General features: G+C 36.5%; 1 protein-coding gene across 2 annotated transcripts in view; it reads left to right on the forward strand.

The window, feature by feature from the left end:
* Positions 1 to 8,650: 8,650 nt before the first annotated feature.
* LRRC69 (leucine rich repeat containing 69) overlaps positions 8,651 to 21,413 on the forward strand; it is a 95,338-nt gene continuing 82,575 nt past the window's right edge. The window contains exon 1 of one of the 2 annotated variants that reach the window (XM_032610326.1): positions 8,651 to 8,846. In XM_032610326.1, coding sequence (XP_032466217.1) covers positions 8,664 to 8,846 — 183 coding nt within the window. In that variant the 5' untranslated portion in view covers positions 8,651 to 8,663. The remainder of the gene's footprint in view (positions 8,847 to 21,413) is intronic. The other variant, XM_032610327.1, reaches the window with a different exon arrangement.

Raw genomic sequence — 21,413 nt, forward strand, 5'->3', positions numbered from 1 at the left:
CATTTGTTCAAATTGTTATTCTTTAATAATTTTAGAAGTAGAGAAAACTTTTGTTTTAGAATTTTATTCAGCTTTTATTTTGTCCTCATATATAATTGAAAATAATAGTCACAGATTCTAATATTTATAACATTTATATTATTTTAAAATTATGAAAGGCAAATTAATTAGAAAAATATCTAAAACTATTGGGTGTTAAAGAAGAAAAGAAAAATGAATAAACATCTGTGTGTAAGAATATGAAGCAGTAAGAAGGAAATCTGTGCAAATTAGTGCTGCCACATATTTGTTAATACATTGTCTTGGTATAGGTTGTCATGAACTAGCTGAAGGACAGTTTTTTTCTGAAAATTTAGTTTGTAATTTCATACTGTTTTTACTTTTACTGAACAAATGAGAGAGGGATGTTTCTTCATGTTCGTGTGTTTTTATATACGTTGATTCTTCTAAGTCTTGTTTGAAATATATCTTTCTCTATCTTATGGAAAAAGTAGAACTCACAGGGTTTCTAATTCATTTTTTAAAGTAAGTTTTAGAAACATCAGTTCTTGTTCTTTACCCCGTCTTGTTCCCTCCTGTAAGACCTTTGAACTGACATTCGGAGTTGGGTGCAACCTGCTTCACCTAGCTTACTGTCCTGGTCTCAGCTTAAATAGCACCGACCTAGGTAAGTTCCCCAGAGTTCTCCTACCTGGGCTAGGTTAGGTACCCCACTTGATGCATGTTGTTTTCTAGTAACTCTACACTTATAATTAGTTATTTACATTTAGTTGTTTATTATTGTTGTTATTATTTCCCCTTAGTCTTTAAGTGCTTAGAAACAAGGACTTGCTGATTACTATTAAAATATGTAACACATTGCTTGGCCTATATATTAAGTGCTTAATGTTTGTTGATTGTTGTAAGATCAGCTGAGAGGATAGGATATGACTCTGAGGAGTTTCATTAGGCTAATGGAATAGGACAAGATAGTGACTTAGAATTCTGCTTGCTCACAGAAGGGCTGCTTTCTAATTTATATTACCCTTGGATGAATTCTTAAGTCTTCTGGTTAGTTGAAAGGAAGAATGGAACCCAAGAAAGGAAGAATGGAACCCAAGAGAGCTTTCTTTTTTCTTAACTTCTGATAGTGTGTTACAGTTAATTTACCTTCATGTGTCAATTAAGACAATTTGATTTTAACGAATCTAAAAAATATAATGGTCCTCTAAAATAAGTATACAGACCAAAAAGAAAACCTTGGTTAATATACTGACCAAGAAGAAGATTACAGTTGTCTTATTTCAGTGTAATCAGGATGACTAGTATACCTTACTGAAACAAATTACTGCCTTTGTACAAGCCTGCTGAATTTATTATTTTTCTGAACAGGAATGACTTATAATCTTTCTCCCGATTTTGCTTAAAATACCAACCCCTGCCTTCTGTAAGGATTAAATAAGTCCACTTATATAAAGAATTTAGTACACTGCCTGACACAGTAAATTCTCAGTAAAGGTAGTTACGTTTTCTTTTGTACAGCTTCACATAGACATTTAAATCAAGATCTTCACCTTTTGTTAAATCTAAAGTGTGCAAGTACTACTCTTGGGACTGATAGAAGGTGCTAACATATGCCTCTTGCACCAAGGACTTGTCTCCCTGCTGTGTGTTAGGTTGAAGTAGTGATAGATAAGGAAGAGGATAGTGGAGCTAAGGTCCAGCAGGGGTTGTTTTGCCCAATACCCTGTTTTCATAGATAATGGGGATGAGACTTGAAGAGGTTAAGAATGAATAACTTGCTAAACCATACTGCTAGTAAATGGCAAGGCTGACCATAGAAGGCAGGCCTTTGAGAATCCAAAACCCTTTAAATCAAAACTTCCATTTCCATATTTAAACAGAAAACCAAGAGAAATACAATAGCCTTGTTTATTACAGAAGAGAGAATTTCTACAGTAGATTTCTAGTACATGAAGCATCTGCTTATGTTTGGAAACTTCTACCTTGGGACTATCTGTGCCCCAAGTCTCAGACCACATTTTAATCACAAAATAAGCTTGTCAGAACAAATCAAATAAGTGTATTGGTTTCTGCCATAACCTGTATTTATGAACTCCAGTTTTCCATGCATTTCTCTAGCATTCAAAGCTTTTTTAATTTGTCATAGGGACCCCTATAAGAGTAGGAATTACCCAGGTTCTCTGTATTATAGAGTATTAATAAATGGAACAAGCCCTCTCTGTGTTAATAAAATTAGTGAATTTTTTAACTTTAAGGTCCTTGAGATTCTAGAATGCTATATAGTTTAGCATTCTTATAGCACTTTATCCTTCCACAGTAGTTTACAGTCATTAGTTAGATATTTCTCACACATCTCAGTGGAATAGTTTGGTATCCTTTCTTGTTGTTTTACTGATGACAAGACAAATATAGCTTAGTTTGACTGACTTATTTAAGTTTCCATAATAAGTCAATTGCGCCGTTTGGATTAACATTCAATTTAAGGTTCCTTGTCCTGTGCTGAATTCACAGGATGATGCTGTCTCAAAACCTGGTGATTTTTCATCAGATTATCCTGCCAAATAGATTGATTTCTGGTTGCTAGGAAAGCTCTGGATGCTGACATTCTACAAAGCTAACACATACAGCAAAGAAAGCAACCCTTTCAGCTGGGCTTCCATAGGGAATGCATTTAAGATGCAGGTCAAAACTCAAAACGTTGAAATGGTGAACCCCATCTCCTTTTTTACTTTTCCTATGTCTTCATAAAGCTGGACCTGTGCCACAGCCTGACCCTGCCCAACTCTTATTTCCCAACTCACATCCTAAATTATGGTTCATCCCATCTAATGTACCTATGAGATCAGGTTCTAGTCACAATCTTACCTACATTATGCTTTATCATTTCCTCTCTATCCCTTTTTCTCTTTCACCTAGAATAGTACAGAAGCCTCATAATTGCTGTCCCTCCTCCAGTCTTAACTCTCATAAACTCTCCCTTCATGCTGCTGTGAACTGCCAGAAATGCAAATCTGGCTACTGTTTTCCCTACCTAAATTTTCCAGTGGCTCCCCATTCCTATGGGATGAAGTCCACATTCCTTATTGTGGCATTTAAAGGAGATCCTTCACGACTGGTCCTACATACCTCTCCAGCATCAACTTCCATCACTCCTTTCTTTAGACTTACGCACTAGAATTATTTATATTCCCCATGGCCCTGTGTATTTCATGCCATGAACATTTTTTCATGCTCCTTTTATTTAAATTCTTTCCCCCCTCACATTTATTTCATCAACTAGTTAGTCCTTTTAAACACATTATGACTGGACTCAGCAGTCAACAGCAAGAAATCTTCCTTGAACCAACAAATCAGATTTTTTGCCACTTTGTGTATTTATTTAAATTAGCATTTATTATATTGAAATGTTGGCTTCATGAAAGAAATGACCTATCTTGTTCCTTACTATGTCCCCCGTGCCGCAGTGCTGTAATGCTGCCTAGGCATGTAATGGGCACTTGATAAATATGTGATTATTGTAATATTTGCAACATATACATATACCAAAGCATTATGTTGTATAGCTTAAACTTATGTACTTACAATGTTAACTGGAAAACTTACAATGTTAACTGGAAAGCTTACAATGTTAACTGGAAAAACTGGAGGCATCTAGTGTTAATATCACGCATCCTTCACTAGTGTGAAGTAACAGTTGAGCCTGTAGCTTCTCCCACTTCTTTTGGATATTTGCTTAAGCATCTCAATTCTGGGGCAGGCATAGCACCAGACACAAAAGCAACAGACCTACACAGATGGTTTAACCAGCTTCTATAATTACCTAAGGTCAAAGTCTATATGATTCCTAGTTGGACTTTTTCTCTGATTGAACCCTGATACAGAATTTGCTGCTATAACAAATTATCTAAACCACGTAATGGGCTTTGGGACTGGGCCTCAGGTGTAAGTAAGAAAGGCCTTGAAGAGATTGTTAGCAGGGGCCTGTTGTCAGTCCAGGAGACTGTTGGTGAGGGTTTAAAGGAATATGAGGAAAATGTTATTGGAACCTGGAAGAAAGGTGACTTCTCTTACATAGTAGAAGAAAGTTTAGCAGTGATGCCAGCAGCATTAACATGGAAAATAAGAAGTATATCTCATCAACTGGATGATCTACCTAAGGAACTATCTGGATTCTTCTAGCTGCCTATAGTAAATGACGGGAAAGGCAAGCAAGAGGACAAATTATTAAATATAAATGAGCCACGAATTTTGGGGTTTGAAAAACAAAACAAAACTTTCTCATTCCTAGCCTCTCCAGACAGTAAATGATGCTAAAATTAAGGAATGAATTCCAGATAGGGAACTGTCGCAAAAATGAACTCCAAAGATGAAGCCAAGAGCATGACTGTAAAACGCTTTGTTAAGACTTCAGGAAGATTAAAGACATTTTCTAAACAACAGATGAGAGAGCTTCTAAAATTCTTAAGGCTATTGTCCCACAGTAGTTTCACATGGAAACCCAAAATAGAGAAGGGCAATTGCAAAGAGATTTTGGGGTGTTGCTTTTGTCTGATGGAGTGAATTATGAACTGTTTCAAGGCAAACATACAAAGTTTTTAAAGGGATTGTATCAGTTTGGGTCAAAAGTGACAGTATAAAGTGAAAAGATGAACCCTCATACATTGCTGGTAGCAATATAAACTGATGCAGCCACTTTGGGAAACAGTCTGGCAGTTCCTCAAAGGGTACCATATGACCTCTCCTATATATATGCCCAAGAGAATTGTACACAAATGTTCATAGCATTATTTGTAATAGCCAAAAAGTAGAAACAATCTAAATGTAAGTCAACTGATAAGTGGATAAATATAGTATAGCCATATGATTGAATATTTTTAGTCAATAAAAAGGACTGAAGTACTGGTACATGCTATAACATGGATGAACCTTGACAACATTATGTTGAATAAAAGACATATGATTCATCTATATAAAATTCCCAGAACAGGCAAATCTATAGAGACAGAAAGGAGAGTAGTGGTTACTAGGGCTGGGTGGACGGGAAGAATGGGGAAGTGATTGCTAAAGGATCCAGGGTTTCTTTTTGGAGTAATAAGAATATTGTAAAACTGATTGTGGTGATGGTTGAACAACTTGGTGAATATACTTAAACCAGTGAATTATACATTTAAATGGCTGAATTGTATGATATGTGAATTATAATTCAAAGTTGTTACAAAAAAATAAGAAAATGAAGAGAGGCCTTTGGACTCTTCTATGGACAGGAAGCAGTCTGAGGAAATTCAGCAAACATGGGCTGTGTTTTATGGAAAGAGAAAAACAATTCAAGAGCCCTAATCAAGGAACTGACAACATATATCTAGCTGGGTTCCAGAATTGCTATGATCCAGTGGCTGCTTTGTGCCTCTAATTTTCTTCTTTTTTGAGTGGAACTGTCTATTGCCTGTTCCATGTTTCACCAGTTGTTAAATTCTGGTTATGTGGGGACAGATATCTTGGCTCTTTAGCTCATAGGTCTTCAGATCAAGATGAGCTGTACTTGAGCTGGACTTAAGGAATTGCCCCAGAGAAGCCACATTCACTATGTACCTGATTTAGATGACAAGATTTTGGGATTTGATGCTCTAAATAACTGAAACTTTTGGGGAGGTGGGCTCTTGGTAGAAGGCAACTCTATTTTGTGTGTTGGAGGAATATATGTAACTCATGGCCAGGGGATAGACTGTTTTGGGTTTTAAGACATGTCTACTTACCATCAAGAGGCTGGGTCTAATTCTTCTTGCTTTGAATATGGGCTGGCCTCAGTGACTTGTTTCTAATGAATAGAATGTGGCAGAAGTGATGCTGCATGACTTCTGAAGCTAGGGCAATATAACTTCTGCTCCATTTTCTCTCTTGGGATGCTCTCCATTAGAACCAAGCCACTGTGTTGGGAGGAAGCTCAGGCCACATAGGAGAGGCTACAGGTAGGTGTTCTGGCTAACTGCCCTAAAGTTCCAGCCAACAACCAGCACCTACCACCAGATATGGGTGAATGAGCCTTTAATTTCTTCCCCAGACCCCAGCTGTCACCAAGAGGAACATTGACAAGCTGTCCCCATTGAGCCCTGCCTAAATTGTAATTTGTGAATAAAATAAATGTTTTAAGCCATTAAGTTTCACAGCAGTTTGTTATTTAGCAATAAATAACTGGAACAGGCAGTATTAATAGGATTGATTGCATATTGGAAGTAAGACAGGAGGAGGAATTAAGAATGTTTACCAGATTTTCTATGTTAAGCAAATGAATAAAAAAGCAGTATTCGATTGTGGTGGCCTCTTTACCCATTTAAAGCAGGAAGAAATCACCAGGGTTTAGGTAGTGTCAGCTGCGGTACAGGCCATACAGTGTTACTTTAGAGGAGATGAGTGTCCATGAGACTTTTTTTTTTGAAAAAAGAACCAAAGCTTTATGATCACTTTGTTTAGATAGTAACAGCATGATTGTTCTTAGGAAACTAAAAGAATATCAAAACAAAGACATTGGAAGATAGGTTTGGAAGAGATAAAAAGAGCAGTGATTAAGTATCTGAAAAATGATTTTATCATTTTAGCAATTGGAAATCTATTAATCAGTACCTCTTTTTTTACTGTTATGATATTGATGTTCATTATAATAGCCTGTTATAAATTTAATGATTCTTCTTTAGGACTTTGGCACTTGCTTTGCCCTCTTATTGGAAAAGCTCCTGTCTCTAATAGTACCCTTGCAGTAAAGCCTTCCCAGGTCATCCTAACATTGCAAACTCCTCACTCCCACACTTCCTAGTTTTTTTTAACCTGTTTTTATTATTTTTTCCTAAGCACCCAACGCCATCTAATGTACTAAGTTTACTTATTTATCTTGCTTTCTTTTCTCCCCCTTCTAGAATGTGATTTCATTGAGAGAGGGGTTTTTGTCATTTTAATTCACTCCTCTATCCCCAGTGTCTGGAACAGTGTTGCACATAGTAGCTACTCCTAAATGTTTGTTGAATGAATGAATGAAGGGATTTGTGAATTACAATGGAAGATGGAATTGTGTTCTGACTACTTTCAATGTGGAATACATTTTACAGTATTCATGTTTTTGAAAATCAGCAGTCTAAATGTGATATACATATGTAGCCCAAATGCCTCCAAGCCTCATAACTGGCCCAAATGGGGTTCTAATCAAATATCATTGGCTCCATCTCCTCTCCCTTAACTCTTTTGTCTTTGTCCGAATCTTTCACTTGGAAATTTTCAAATATTATACAAAATATAATAAGAATAGTATAATCAACCCCTATGTACCCATTACTGAGCATCAATAATTACCAATGTTTGGTCAATCTTATTTGATCTGTTTCTTCCACCCACGTTTCTGCCCTGCTTATTTAAAAAGAAAATTCAAGACATCATGGCTTTTCACTTGAAAATTCAGATGCATTTCTAAATGTTAGGTACATTAAAAAAAATACTACCACCATGTAATTACTACACATAACAGAATTAGCAGTTCCTATCATCTAATACCCAGTCCATGATCAAATTTCCTCAGTCGACTTAGAAATATTTTTATTCAAATAAGGATCCAAACAAGATTCACAGATTGCATTTGGCTGTTACTTTTCTTAAGTCTCATTTCACAACAGTTTCCCCTTCTTTTTATTAATGACATTGATTTGTTGGTTAAACATTGTGTCATTTGCCTTGCAGAATTTCCCGTGTTCTAGATTTGGCTGACTGCTTGTCTGAGATTAATTTAGCTTGTTTTCTAGTCCTCATATTTTCTGTAAATGGTATTTAGATATAGAAACATGATTAAACTCAGATTCAGTTTTTAGGCAAGAATATTTTATAGGTGGCACTGTGTAATTTTTACTGTATGACATCATGAGACTTAAAAACAATAAATGATTGTCTCAATTTTAGTGGTGCTAAAATTGATTAGTAGGTTAAGTTATTAGCCTGATTTCTTACTTGCAAATTTCCTCATCAACCTTTCACCTAATGCTTTTAGCACCCAATTATGATCTTTACGTATATTCATTATTTCATTAGATTTATCAAAATGGTGATTTTTTCTAAATCTATTTTTTTCTTCCTCATTTATTGGCTTCTATTTTTCTATGAGTAAGAACTTTATTAGGTTACACCAAAATGCAGTTTGTACTGGAAAAGCAGAATAAATGCTTCATTTTTTTTCCTTTATCATTTTTCAGTCTTATGAGTTGGTTCCCTGGCAAGTCCCAAGGTAGTCAATGGGTTTCTTTTATTTTTATAATAACATTATGAGTTCTTAGATTTTAATTATTTTGATGTTTCGGTCCACTCATCATTCTTTCTGATACTCAAATATTCCCATTTTAGACTAGTGGGAGCCCTTAGAAGTGGCTTCTGTGTCCTTTGATGTGATCTCATTAGTCCTTGGTAACTTTTGTCTCTGGCACAAGATATTCTAGGCTCATCTTGTACATTTCCTGCCCCAAACCCGGAATCAGTTATTTTCCCTCCGTACCTTTTACACAGGAACCTATCTAATGCCTCCCACCTTCAACATGGTAGATCTCAGAATGTTTTTGTTTCCATGACACACCAATTCTACAATTAGAGGTTCTAAAGATGTGTAATAAGGAAGCTATTTCTCTTCCAAGCCCATGGCTGAAAAGTTGTTAATAAGAGCACTGAAGGGCGGTAAAAGCACTAAAATTGTTACCTTAAATGGAAAGAACATGACAAAGATGCCCTCAATGTTAGAAAAACTGCCTGGCTTGAAGACTCTAGACCTTCAGAATAACCGAATCCCCAAAGTGTGCCCAGAGATAAGCACCTTGACCCAGGTGAGGAACAGCATTATCTTTTTCAATTGAGGATGGAAAATAGGAGGAGAGAAAAGAGTTGAGAAAACAAGAAGCCTTCAATCTCTGGAGACTTAGCTCCCTGGAGACTAATGTGGATGGTTGCTGGAAAGGGATCAGAAGGCTTTCTCCCTTAGTGAATTACATATGGTAGGGAGAGAAGATTCAACTTATCCATGTGTTCTATGACCCACATTTGGAATCAGAGGGTTAGGTCTCTGCTATACTCATCTTTCTGGAGGCTGTCATCTGGAAAGGGGTGGGGAGCCTGGATCTACTTGTCTACCTTGGGGGTTCCATCTGGAAGTGGGTTTGAGGATCCTGGAGATGCTGTTCACCCTGGGTACCATCCTGAAGCTTTTGCATGTGGAATGAAGAGATATTTCTGATGTAAGAAAGGAGTTCTTTTCAATTTCCTGGAGCAGGCTGAACATTGAAATGGAGTGTTCGCAGGAAATGGGAAGGAGGGAACATTCATTTTTTCTGAAGTAGTCTTTAAAAGAAGGTTAGTATTTTAAATAAAGAATATCCTTAAAGAGCAACAGGATGAATCCCAGATGCTTGTGTTAAACATTTCTGCTGAACAATGTGAAACTCCAGCTGCTAACATCTTGAGGTTGGGAGAAGGCAAGGGATATTAACTTTGCAGTTTTCTTTTTCTTCACTTCTAAACTGTCATCAGCACTGAAACAACCTTATAACAGCCAAGTCACTGTAGTTCATTATAGTTCATTACTTTTGAGTTCAGAGTTACAAAAAAAAAAAAAACAAAACAAAACTCTAGTTTCTTACCTTCACCTACCTCATTTCCTCTTAGTTTTCCAAAATTATTTGAGTTTGTAGTCTGTGGCCATATCTTTCCAAGAAATATGGTAATACTCAAAAACTCCCCCTTTAATAATAACTTCCAAAAGTGCATTTGTAAAACAGATTTGGACTTTTTTCCCCCTGAATTTTATTTATTTATTTTTATACAGCAGATTCTTATTAGTTATCTATTTTATACATGTTAGTGTATATATGTCAATCCCAATCTCCCACCCCACCCCCCACTGCTTTCCCCCTTTGGTGTCCATAAGTTTGTTCTCTACATCTGTGTCTCTATTTCTGCCTTGCAAACCAGTTCATCTGTACCATTTTTCTAGATTCCATATATACACATTAATATATGATATTTGTTTTTCTCTTTCTGACTTACTTCATTCTGTATGACAGTCTCTACATCCATCCACGTCTCTACAAAGGACCCAATTTCATTTCTTTTTAATGGCTGAGTAATATTCCATTGTATATATGTACCACATCTTTATCCATTCATCTGTTGATGGGCATTTATGTTGCTTCCATGACCTGGCTACTGTAAATAGTGCTGCAATGAATATTGAGGTGCATGTGTCTTTTTGAATTATGTTTTTCTCAGGGTATATACTCAGGGGTGGGATTGCTGGGTCATATGGTAGTTCTATTTTTAGTTTTTAAAGGAACTTCCATACTGTTCTACACAGTGGCTGTATTGGTTTACATTCCCACTAACAGTGCAAGGGGGTTCCCTTTTCTCCACACCATCTCCAGCAATTATTGTTTCTAGATTTTTTGGTGATGGCCATTCTGACCTGTGTGAGGTGTAGTTTTGATTTGCATTTCTCTAAATATTAGTGATGTTGAGCAGCTTTTCATGTGCCTCTTGGCCATCTATATGTCTTCTTTGGAGAAATGTCTATTTAGGTCTTCTGCCCATTTTTTGATTGGGTTGTTTGTTTTTTTTAATATTGAGCAGCATGAGCTGTTTATATATTTTGGAGATTAATCCTTTGTCTGTTGATTCATTTGCAAATATTTTCTCCCATTCTGAGGGTTGTCTTTTCATCTTGTTTATGGTTTCCTTTGCTGTGCAAAAGCTTTGAAGTTTTATTAGGTCCCATTTGTTTATTTTTGTTTTTATTTCCATTACCCTAGGAGGTGGGTCAAAAAGATCTTGCATGATTTATGTCAAAGACTGTTCTTCCTATGTTTTTTTCTAAGAGTTTTATAGTGTCCAGTCTTACATTTAGGTCTTTAATTCATTTTGAGTTTATTTTTGTGTATGGTGTTAGGGAGTGTTCTAATTTCATTCTTTCACATGTAGCTGTCCAGTTTTCCCAGAACCACTTATTGAAGAGACTGTCCTTTCTCCATTGTATATGCTTGCCTGCTTTGTCATAGATTAGTTGACCACAGGTGCATGGGTTTATCTCTGGGCTTTCTATCCTGTTCCGTTGATCTATATTTCTGTTTGTGTACTGGTACCATATTGTCTTGATTACTGTAGCTTTGCAGTATAGTCTGAAGTCAGGGAGCCTGATTCCTCCAGCTCCATTTTGTTCCCTCAAGATTGCTTTGGCTATTTGGAGTCTTTTGTGTCTCCATACAAATTTTCAGATTTTTTTGTTTTAGTTCTGTAAAAAATGCCATTGGTAATTTGATAGGGATTGCACTGAAACTGTAGATTGCTTTGGGTAGAATAGTCATTTTCACAATATTGATTCTTCCAACCTAAGAACATGGTATATCTCTCCATTTTTTTGTGTCATCTTTGATTTCTTTTATCAGTGTCTTATAGTTTTCTGAGTACAGGTATTTTACCTCCTTAGGTAGGTTTATTCCTAGGTATTTTATTCTTTTTGCTGCAGTGGTGAATGGGATTTTTTCCTTAATTTCTTTTTCTAATCTTTCTTTATCAGTGTATAGGAATGCAGGAGATTTCTGTGCATTAATTTTGTATCCTGAAACTTTACCAAATTCATTGATTGGCTCTAGTAGTTTTCTGATGGCATCTTTAGGATTCGCTGTGTATAGTATCATGTCATCTGCAAACAGTGACAGTTTTACTTCTTCTTTTCCAATTTGTATTCCTTTTATTTCTTTTTCTTTTCTGATTTCCGTGGCTAGGACTTCCAAAACTATGTTGAATAATAGTGGTAAGAGTGGATATCCTTGGGATATGGACTTTTCTAATGAGACAGAGGAGTTTCTTTGCAAAGGAATTTAAAATTTGACTGAACCAAGAGCCAATTCTCCACCCCTGCTTGAATTTTTTTCCATTAAAGTAACAGTGCATTGTTTTAAAAAAATCAAATAGTATAAAAGGTTTATAATAAAAAGTAACTCTCTTCTGTTCCACTCCCCCTCACCCACAATTAATTTTGACCTCTATTTATAACCACTTTTAATTTTTTTGTTTTCTTGATTTGTCCATTTTAGATATCATACTCCTTCATCTTCCAAATATATTTATATTAATATGTTTAGTTTCTCCATAGTTATCTTTTAAATTTAATATTATTACACCTTTGTTTCTTTTTTTAAGTTAATTTTTATTGGAGTATAGTTGATTTACAATGTTGTATTATTTTCTGCTGACAGCAAAGTTAATCAATTATACATATACATATACCCACTCTATTTTATATTCTTTTCCCATCTAGGTAATTACAGGGTATCAAGTAGAGTTCCCTGTGCTATACTGTAGGTTTTTATTAGTTATCTGTTTTACATATAGTAGTGTGTATGTGTCAATCCCAATCTCCCAACCTTTGTTTCTTTCTTCATCAACTACAATCTCTTTTTATTCCCCACTTGGTAAGATGGCAATGTTGGCATCTGTAATCCACTTTCAGCTCTCCTTCCCTCTTCCTCTTCACAAATTATAAACTTCTTACTTTTATGAGATGTATAGTATTTATAATCTATTCAGTTATCACCATGATTAAATCTTTGTCTCATGGAGAATTCTAAAATTCTAAAACATATACTTTTAATAAGTAAATATCATTTATATGGAACCAATTAATATACTATGATTATATTTTCTTCCTCAAATACTATTTTTGTTTCCTTGGGGTTTCTAATTGTCTTTCACTTATTCTTGTGCCTTTTGCCTTTATCATGGCCTCATTTTATTTTAAATGTGATCATATTACATACCCTATCAAATATGCTTTTTCCTTGAGTAACTTCCTTCCAGGAGCCTCTGTCCTCCTGCCCCAATTTAAGCTGCTTACTGTCTAGGTTTGCTGAATACTGTCAGCCCGGATATCCCTTTGTGGCTCCTGACTTGGACCCACTGTTACCTGGAACCATGTTTTCCCTCTTTTTTCATTCACTCACTTATTTTGTAGAAATAACTCTCCAGATAACACCCTAGTCTAGGTATGTGGTAATTAAATTTTTTGAACTCTTGCATATCTGAAAACATGTGCATCCTTCTCTCCTGTTTAATAGTTGTTTAGTAAAAAAGTTACAGATTGTAGGGCTTCCCTGGTGGCGCAGTGGTTGAGGGTCCGCCTGCCGATTCAGGGGACACGGGTTCGTGCCCTTGTCCGGGAGGATCCCACATGCCGCGGAGCGGCTGGGCCCGTGAGCCATGGCCACTGAGCCTGCGCGTCCAGAGCCTGTGCTCTGCAACGGGAGAGGCCACGACAGTGAGAGGCCCGCATACCACAAAAAAAAAAAAAAAAAAAAAGTTACAGATTGTAAATTATACCCCCTCAGGAAAAAAAGCCGAAGAGTCTGACCTTCATTACTTTGTCTTCTTGTGGCTCCCCCATTACTCTCCTCCTCATCCTTTGACTATTTAGGAGAGATCCTAAATTTTGACTTCCCAATTCAATTTCCTTAAACAGGGTGTTGGCTCAGCTCAGCCCTTACTTTGAAAGAAGAAGTCACATTTTACTTTTAAAGAAGAATTCAACTGATTAGAAACTAGGCTTCTTGTGGTCTATCTTTAAAGTGCTTTACAAGTCAGACTCAGGCTAATGGCATTATTGTTTCACTGCTATGAACTAGCAATTTTTTTCATGTAGAGTTTCCAATGTTGTGGAGTTTTGAAGAAAATCTGTTTTCCCTTTATAATGGGAGTTCTAGAAGCAGCTTGAATAAAATGTGCTAGAAACCCTCAAAAGATGGATAGAGATTATTTACACAGTTCAGAAATACTGCTCATTCTCCCAGCTGCTAATAGAAAGGGAAGACAAAACTTTCAGAAAAGAGAGAGCTTAGAGAGCTGCAAAGAGCCCTGGAAGAGTGTCTGCAAGTCCTGATACTTCAACCTTTTCAGCCACTCACCAACTAAACATAAGATATTTAATCTCACTGGGTCTCAATTTCTGCCTTCATTTATTCAAAGCCACACTTAAGTATTGAGCACCATCTATGTCTCAGGTAATTTGGCAATTAAAAAAAAAAACAGATGAAAATACCTGCCTTCATGGAGCTATGTTCTAGTCAGAAGAGATGCAAGAAAGAAACATGCAAAACAGATGGGAGGTAGTATTAGTGCTAAGGAGAAAAATATAGCAGATAAAGCAGGCAGGGTGCATTGCGGCATTCAGCTGAAATGCTGCCAAGTGTCCTTGTGGTCTTCATATCTTGATGATACTTATGTCATAGTTCAAAGATGATCATGATTCTTACTCTAACAATTTTCTATAAAATCCCCGAATGTGTTTTTTAAAAGTTAGTTTGAATTCTTTCTTGTGGTGCTACAGGTCATGCTTTTAATAATGATTGAAACTCCCCCTATCTTTTTTTTTTTTTTTTTCCTTTGGGTCTAGACTCTGCTTGACTTTTGGGTTAGTCTTTCTTTTATCATTATAGGAAGTCCAGTTTGCACCAATATACTGATTTTTTTGGGTTATATTTGCCACAGAATGCACAGCATTAAAATAGTCTTGATATTTAACTTCCTAAAACAAAAGTAATACTTAGAAAATTTTTGCACTCACAAAATGGTATCAAATAGAATAACAGCATCCACCATACACTGAGAGCCAGGCACAATGCTAGGAACTCTGTTCATTTTCAAGGAAGTTATAATTATCACTCTCATATGGTTAATAACATTTATGATTCAGAAAGGTTAAGTCATTTGCTAAGGTCAACCAGTGAATACATGTATAAAATGAGGTCTCTCTTTTTTTATTTTTGCGGTACGCGGGCCTCTCACTGTTGTGGCCCCTCTCGTTGCGGAGCACAGGCTCCGGACGCGCAGGCTCAGCGGCCGTGGCTCACGGGCCCAGCTGCTCCGCGTCATGTGGGATCCTCCCGGACCGGGGCACGAACCCGTTTCCCCTGCATCGGCAGGTGGACTCCCAACCACTGCGCCACCAGGGAAGCCCTGAGGTCTCTTTTGAGGTTGTTTTCAGCTGTATTGTCTTATTATTCTATACACTTGGTGTGAAATTCACCAGGGTGTGTTTTTCAATTTATAGTTCCTAAAAACAAAAATTGGATTGCCTAAAGGTGGCAGGTTTGAACAATACATGAATTGTTCCCACTCTCCATTTGTTTATATATCCATTCTTTTGACAAATATTTACCATTCATCTTCTTGTGTCTATGGTGGTCCTGAGGACGCAGATGTGAAAAAAAAGTAAGGTCTTTGTCTTCATTTGGGAATTAAATTAAATGTTAATATATGTAAGCTCAATGCCTGACACTGAAACTTTGAAATAAATTAGAGTTGCTATGGTGGTATAACTAGCAACAATGATAAAATGGAAGGAGATTCTTTAGAGAATACAGATTCTATTCTTTTTTTTCTTTGCTAATTTGACTAATGAAACTGGAAATTTTCAATCACTTCTAATGACATGATAAAAATGGATTAATGTCCTATAATTTATGGTGAATGCATTTGGCCTAGGACTAATGAAGTGCTGGTATATCAACAATTTTCAAAGATGCACTTTATTATAACTCTTTAGGGTGGAGACCTTTGTCTTGTCCCTAGTGCCTGGCACTTAGTAAACCATCAAATGTCAGTTTGAGTGAAATGGGATGTAAGCCATTTTCTAAGTCCAACTTAATCAAACACAGAGCTATCATGATAGGTTTAAAATCTCCAAAGAAACAAATAGCCATTATCTCTAATTGTGTACAGCATTGTTGACATGCATCATAAAGTCCAGTGGTAGTACAGCAATGTTTACCTTAAGTGGTTCACACGTGTAGCTGTCCAGGACAAAGATGTGGTCTGCCATAGCTTTTTATTTGACCATAAACAATTGACAGTAAATAAAGGCAACTCTAAGCAGAGTTGGGTAGTTTGTAAATTGTTATTGCATCCCTAGTCTCTCCTTTTCATACTTTTACTGTCCTTTTGGAGGACCCCCTAACCCAATCACCCCCCTCCCTTCCTCCTTCCCTCCCTCCCTTCCTGCCTTTCTTCTTTTCTATGTTTAACAAATAGTTATTGTGCCTGCCAGTAGTAGACTAGCACTCTGCTAGATGCTGATAATACAAAAAGGAATGAAAACATCATGTGTCCCAACTCTCAGGTTTAGTGGAAAAAGGTAATCAAATATACAGATACATGTAAAATTATAATTGTGAAAAGTGTCATGAAGAAGAATTATATTGTGTTATGAGGAGTTGTAGTCAGAGAAATCAGGGAAGGTAGACCTGAGAAGTGCAACTGAGATAAGATCTGAAGGATGGGAGTTATGCAGAGGAACACAAGAGGAAAACCATATGCAACAACTTTCCCTATCTCTCCCTCCTTGGGCATTCTGGGTCTCACTAAGTCTGGCAGAACAGAAAGGATCTGACATTGTTTTTACTGTTTGTCAGCGTCAAGCCTGTCCTTTCCCTGTCCCATCCACTGGAAATGCGCTCTTCCTCCATCGAGTAGGTAACACCTCATGTTTTCTAAGCCTGGCTTTGCTATAAAAACAAGGCTTTCTTATACTTGTTTATTGTATCCTGTCCTGGCACACAGACACCTAGTGAATTCCTTCTCTCTACACTACTTTCATTCCTCCTTTGCCTCTGCTTGTATGCCCAAGCCTGCATTAAGCCTCTTGAACCCCTACTGGAACTTCTGCTTCTTCCTCTAGCTGTCAGATGTCTAGAAGAGCCCCAACCCTCTTCTCTGACTTGCCAACTGAGCACATAATCTCTCTGTGCCTCCCTTGATTTATCTCATGTATAGTGTCTTAACCATGTAGGTTACTCAGAAAATTTTAGCCTCTACCCCAACTCAAACATACAATTGCTTAGTTTTTCCAAACACTTGAAAGTTTTACATTTTACTTGAATGAGTTTTGTGTTGCAATTCCCCTTTTCCAAGATTTGGAACTCTAATCCTTGCTTCTTTAGTCTTTCCTTTAGAAGCTTCCGACAGGATGCTAAAAGGTAAGCCTTGTTAATGCTTCTGCTGTGAATGCCAGAGATTCCTTGTAATACTGTTGAGTAGGAAGTGCCAATTTCATGACACTGGGATTAATTTGGGGCTCTAAGGGAACAGGTCTTAGGGGTCACAGGGATTCTCTAGAGATTAGATGGACCTTGATACTATTTCCAATGAAACTATAATTGTTTTGAGAAATCTGACTTGATGTATTGGGTTGTCCAAACAGCTCTTTCATTTTTGTTCCTGTAAGATGACTCTAGTAGCACTTAGTTGTCTTTAAATTCATTCAAAACAACTTTGTTAGACTGTATTGTGACAGCTGTAATATCAGCGTGAATTAAAAAAAAAAAAACTTATCAAAATTGGTGATTTTTTACCCTCAGAATGGGAGAAAATATTTGCAAACGAATCAATGGACAAAAGATTAATCTCCAAAATATATAAACAGCTCATGCAGCTCAATATTAAAAAAACAAATAACCCTATCAAAAAATGGGCAGAGGGGCTTCCTTGGTGGTGCAGTGGTTGAGAGTCCGCCTGCCGATGCATGGGACACGGGTCCGTGCCCTGGTCCGGGAGGATCCCACATGTTGCGGAGCGGCTAGGCCCGTGAGCAATGGCCGCTGAGCCTGCGAGTCCGGAGCCTGTGCTCCGCAACGGGAGGGGCCACAACAGTGAGAGGCCCGCGTATTGCACACACACACAAAAAGTTACTGAAAAATTAAATAATAGTTTTGAAATTAGCCAAGAATAAGCATGTAGAAAACAAACTATGATTACTAGGGTGGAGGGGGGGAGGGATAAATTGGGAAATTAGGATTGACATATACACGCTACTATATATAAAATAGATAACTAATAAGGACCTGCTGTATAGCACAGGGAACTCTACTCAATACTCTGTAATGGCCTATATGGGAAAAGAATCTAAAAAAGAGTGGATGTATGTATATGTATAACATTCACTTTGCTGTACACATGCAACTAACACAACACTGTAAATCAACTAAACTCCAATAAAAATTTTTTTTAAATTTTCCATTAAAAAAAAAATAGAATTAGTAGAGTGAGCCCTAATGCTGCCCTGTCCCACATACCTTGGCCATATACATAACTAAAAAATGTAAATGTCTTATTTTTCTTTTATTAATTTGATTCAATTATTTTATTAAGTAGTTTACAGAATGTGACACTATTTAGGTACAGTGAATGGAAATATTCCATGTCTTTTAAGGAATTTAAGGATTAATATTTCAAATACCAGCTCAAACATATTTGTATATGTTACAGGTGAATGATTTAACAGTTTGTTCCAAAATGGTATCACCAAGCCATAATTTAGTTTAGAAAGACTTCCCATTAAAAATGGACATTTGAGCTGGTATTTTTTTACATAAAAAAAAAATTTATCCAAGTTAGTCATGGAAATCATTTTAAAAGTCAAAAAAGTAATTGAAAGATATAATAAATAGCATAGAGTTTTCTAGTAATAATTAATAGCTACAAGCACAGCATAATTAAATGTTAGGATACCTGGCCCAAGTTCTAGGCATACATATGATAGGCATCTCATTGAATTGATTATAGGGGTTATTGAGAACGAGCAGATGGTTAGAATAAAGAAGGCATGCAGCCCATTAGAAGGAAGTGAATCCAGCTGGGTAGATTGGCACTGACTGAGCTCAATAGATACTTGATTTTGAAAAAAGACAAATGATGTGGAGCCATAATGAGTATCTTCACAGTTTGAACCATTAGCTTATTAAAGAAATGATCTAAGCAGACAGCATTCAACTAACATTTATTAAACAGCTATTGTATTCCAGACACTGTTTTTTGAATGCTGGATGAATTACAGATACCCTATCATTGCAAAATTTCCAACTTTATAGTAAAGGTAAGATATATACATGAGTCCCTATAATACACAGCAGAAGATAATAATTGGCCATAGAAAGTACACAGTGTTATGCAACTACAAAAGGAAGATGGCTTCCTGGAGAAGGTGATATATGCCAAGGGGGAGCATTAAACACAGAAATCCATTATAATATTTGGAGAACCAAAGTATAGTGATAGTTTAATGGAAAGAGAATCCTAACCACATTATCACTGTAGAAATAACAAAAAAAATTTCCAGCAAAATTAACTGATTAACAGAAAGTCATTATTCCTGTGGCCAACAGAATAACAGAGATAATTTTCTCTTTCCTGAAAATATCATTCATAAGTGGCTGTGAATTTAGAAATATTTCAAAAAAAGGAGTTAGAAATCATTAAGAAAACAGGTTTAAAAATTGAAAACTGAGTCAAAGTGTCAACATATATACTATATGAAGCATTCCTAGCATCATGTATGTCTAACATCTTGTTCCATGGTCTTCTCCTGAGTCTAAAAGATTATAGTTAGCGTTTCATAATATCCACTATTTGCCAGGTACTTCATTATATTATCTCTAATCCTTAAGGCAGCCCTGAGAAGTTGATGCTAGTATCTCCATTTTTAAAAAAAGAAAGGGAGACAGGAATTTAAGTGACTTTCTTGAGATCCCATAGTGAGTACATTGCATAGCAGATGGTCTCCTAAGCCTGTGCTTTTGCCTACTGCAAAATACTGACTAAATGGTGTAACCCACAGAACAAGAATATTTAAAATGAGAAATCCATGTATTGCATACAATTCTATTGTGTGTGTGTAATGGGTGTATGTATGTATGAATGAATGTATATATTATGTGCATATATATGATCGTTCTGAGCAACAATAAATTCTTTTTAAAAAGTTTAAAGTAAATAGTGTAATGTAGAAATTAAGAGTATAGGCCATTGAGTGAAGCTATGTTATTTCACCATAAATCACAGCCTGTACCTCAGATCCCTTTTCTGTAAATTAAGGGTACCTTGAAGTCCACCTGAGGCAATGTACAAGGTTGCATGGCACATTATTTGGCATATATTAAATTCTATTTAAATGTTAGTCATTAGTATTAATAAGTTAATCAGTACTTTTTCTTCTCAAACTTCTTATCATCTTCTCTCTTTATCCAAAGATTGCTACACATTAAATCTAGAGTCTATAACCCAAAGGCATCAATGGACACTGATATGCTTACCTCATATCCAAAATGTAAGAGGAAACACACACGTCCATTTCAAGGCAGGCTACAGACAGGTTATAACTTAGAGGTATGGGTAGGCCAATGCAATTAAATAAATCAAATCAAATTTAGGACGAGTTGGGATACACAGACACTATTTGGGACAAGCATACAAAGATGAGGAAAAGGCCACAGGGAGCCAAGAAACATTTAGGACATACTAAGTAGGGAAATTCCTCATGGACTGATTATTTGGGCAACTCTTTATATATAATCCAGTAGGACAGGTAAAAGGAGTTTAAATGATAAAATAGCCCGTTCTTTACATTCTTAAGTTAGGTAATGCTATAGGCAGGCAGTAATGAGGATTAGTGTTAGGGTAATTGCAATGAGAGTTGAAAAAGTTGCATCTAAGAGGCATTTTGAGAATAGGACTTGGTTACTGATTGAATTTAGGTGGCGAGAGAGAGAGAGAGAGAGAGAGAGAGAGAGAGAGAGAGAGAGAGAGAGAGAGAGAGAGAGAGAGAAAGTTCTAGGTGATTCCAAAGTTTGGCTACCATATGATTATGAGAAAGATGAGTACATTAGCCAAAGTGGGGAGGGGAAAAACAGATCTCATTTGTCCACTGACATTGTCTAATTTAGATTCTGAATTTAGAGTGAGAGCATCACATCCACTTATGTCTCTTGAGCCAAAACCAACAAGATGACATTTTTACAGGGATAACCGTAAATTCCTACATTTAAGTTAAGAAAAGCATTCAATTGCACAAGTTCAGGATGTGAGTTATCTCCTTGACAGTAGGTTTTTCTTGGCCACAGACAAAATTAATTATGCACCAACCATGTGCCCCATTTCTGAAAGAGTGCATGTTGTAGTCATGTTAGGCTGCAACAGAAGTATAGTCATCTGCCTGAGGCAAATTCCATGGTCCCAACAGATCTATGCTATGAGATCACATTTCCTGTCTCACTCTAGGTACCATGTTTCTAGAGAGGAGTACTTAGAAAAATAAGAGTGTAACCAGGATGGTAAAGGGTCTGGAAATTATGTCCAGAGGGAAATGGTTAAGGAAGAATGGAACAAATTCAGGGGGAAGTCCCTGCTCTTATCCAAGGCTATCACCCATTTGTATTTTGGATCCTATCCTTGCTCGTCTACTAAAGGATTTTGATGCTGCAATTATCCCTGTCCTTATATCATTAGTTTCTCACTATCTATAAGATTATTTTCATCCGCATATAAATAAGCTGTACTATATTTTATTTTAAACAAAATAC

Source organism: Phocoena sinus, chromosome 17 (genome assembly GCF_008692025.1).
Source record: "Phocoena sinus isolate mPhoSin1 chromosome 17, mPhoSin1.pri, whole genome shotgun sequence".
In the NCBI taxonomy this organism is placed as follows: domain Eukaryota; kingdom Metazoa; phylum Chordata; class Mammalia; order Artiodactyla; family Phocoenidae; genus Phocoena; species Phocoena sinus.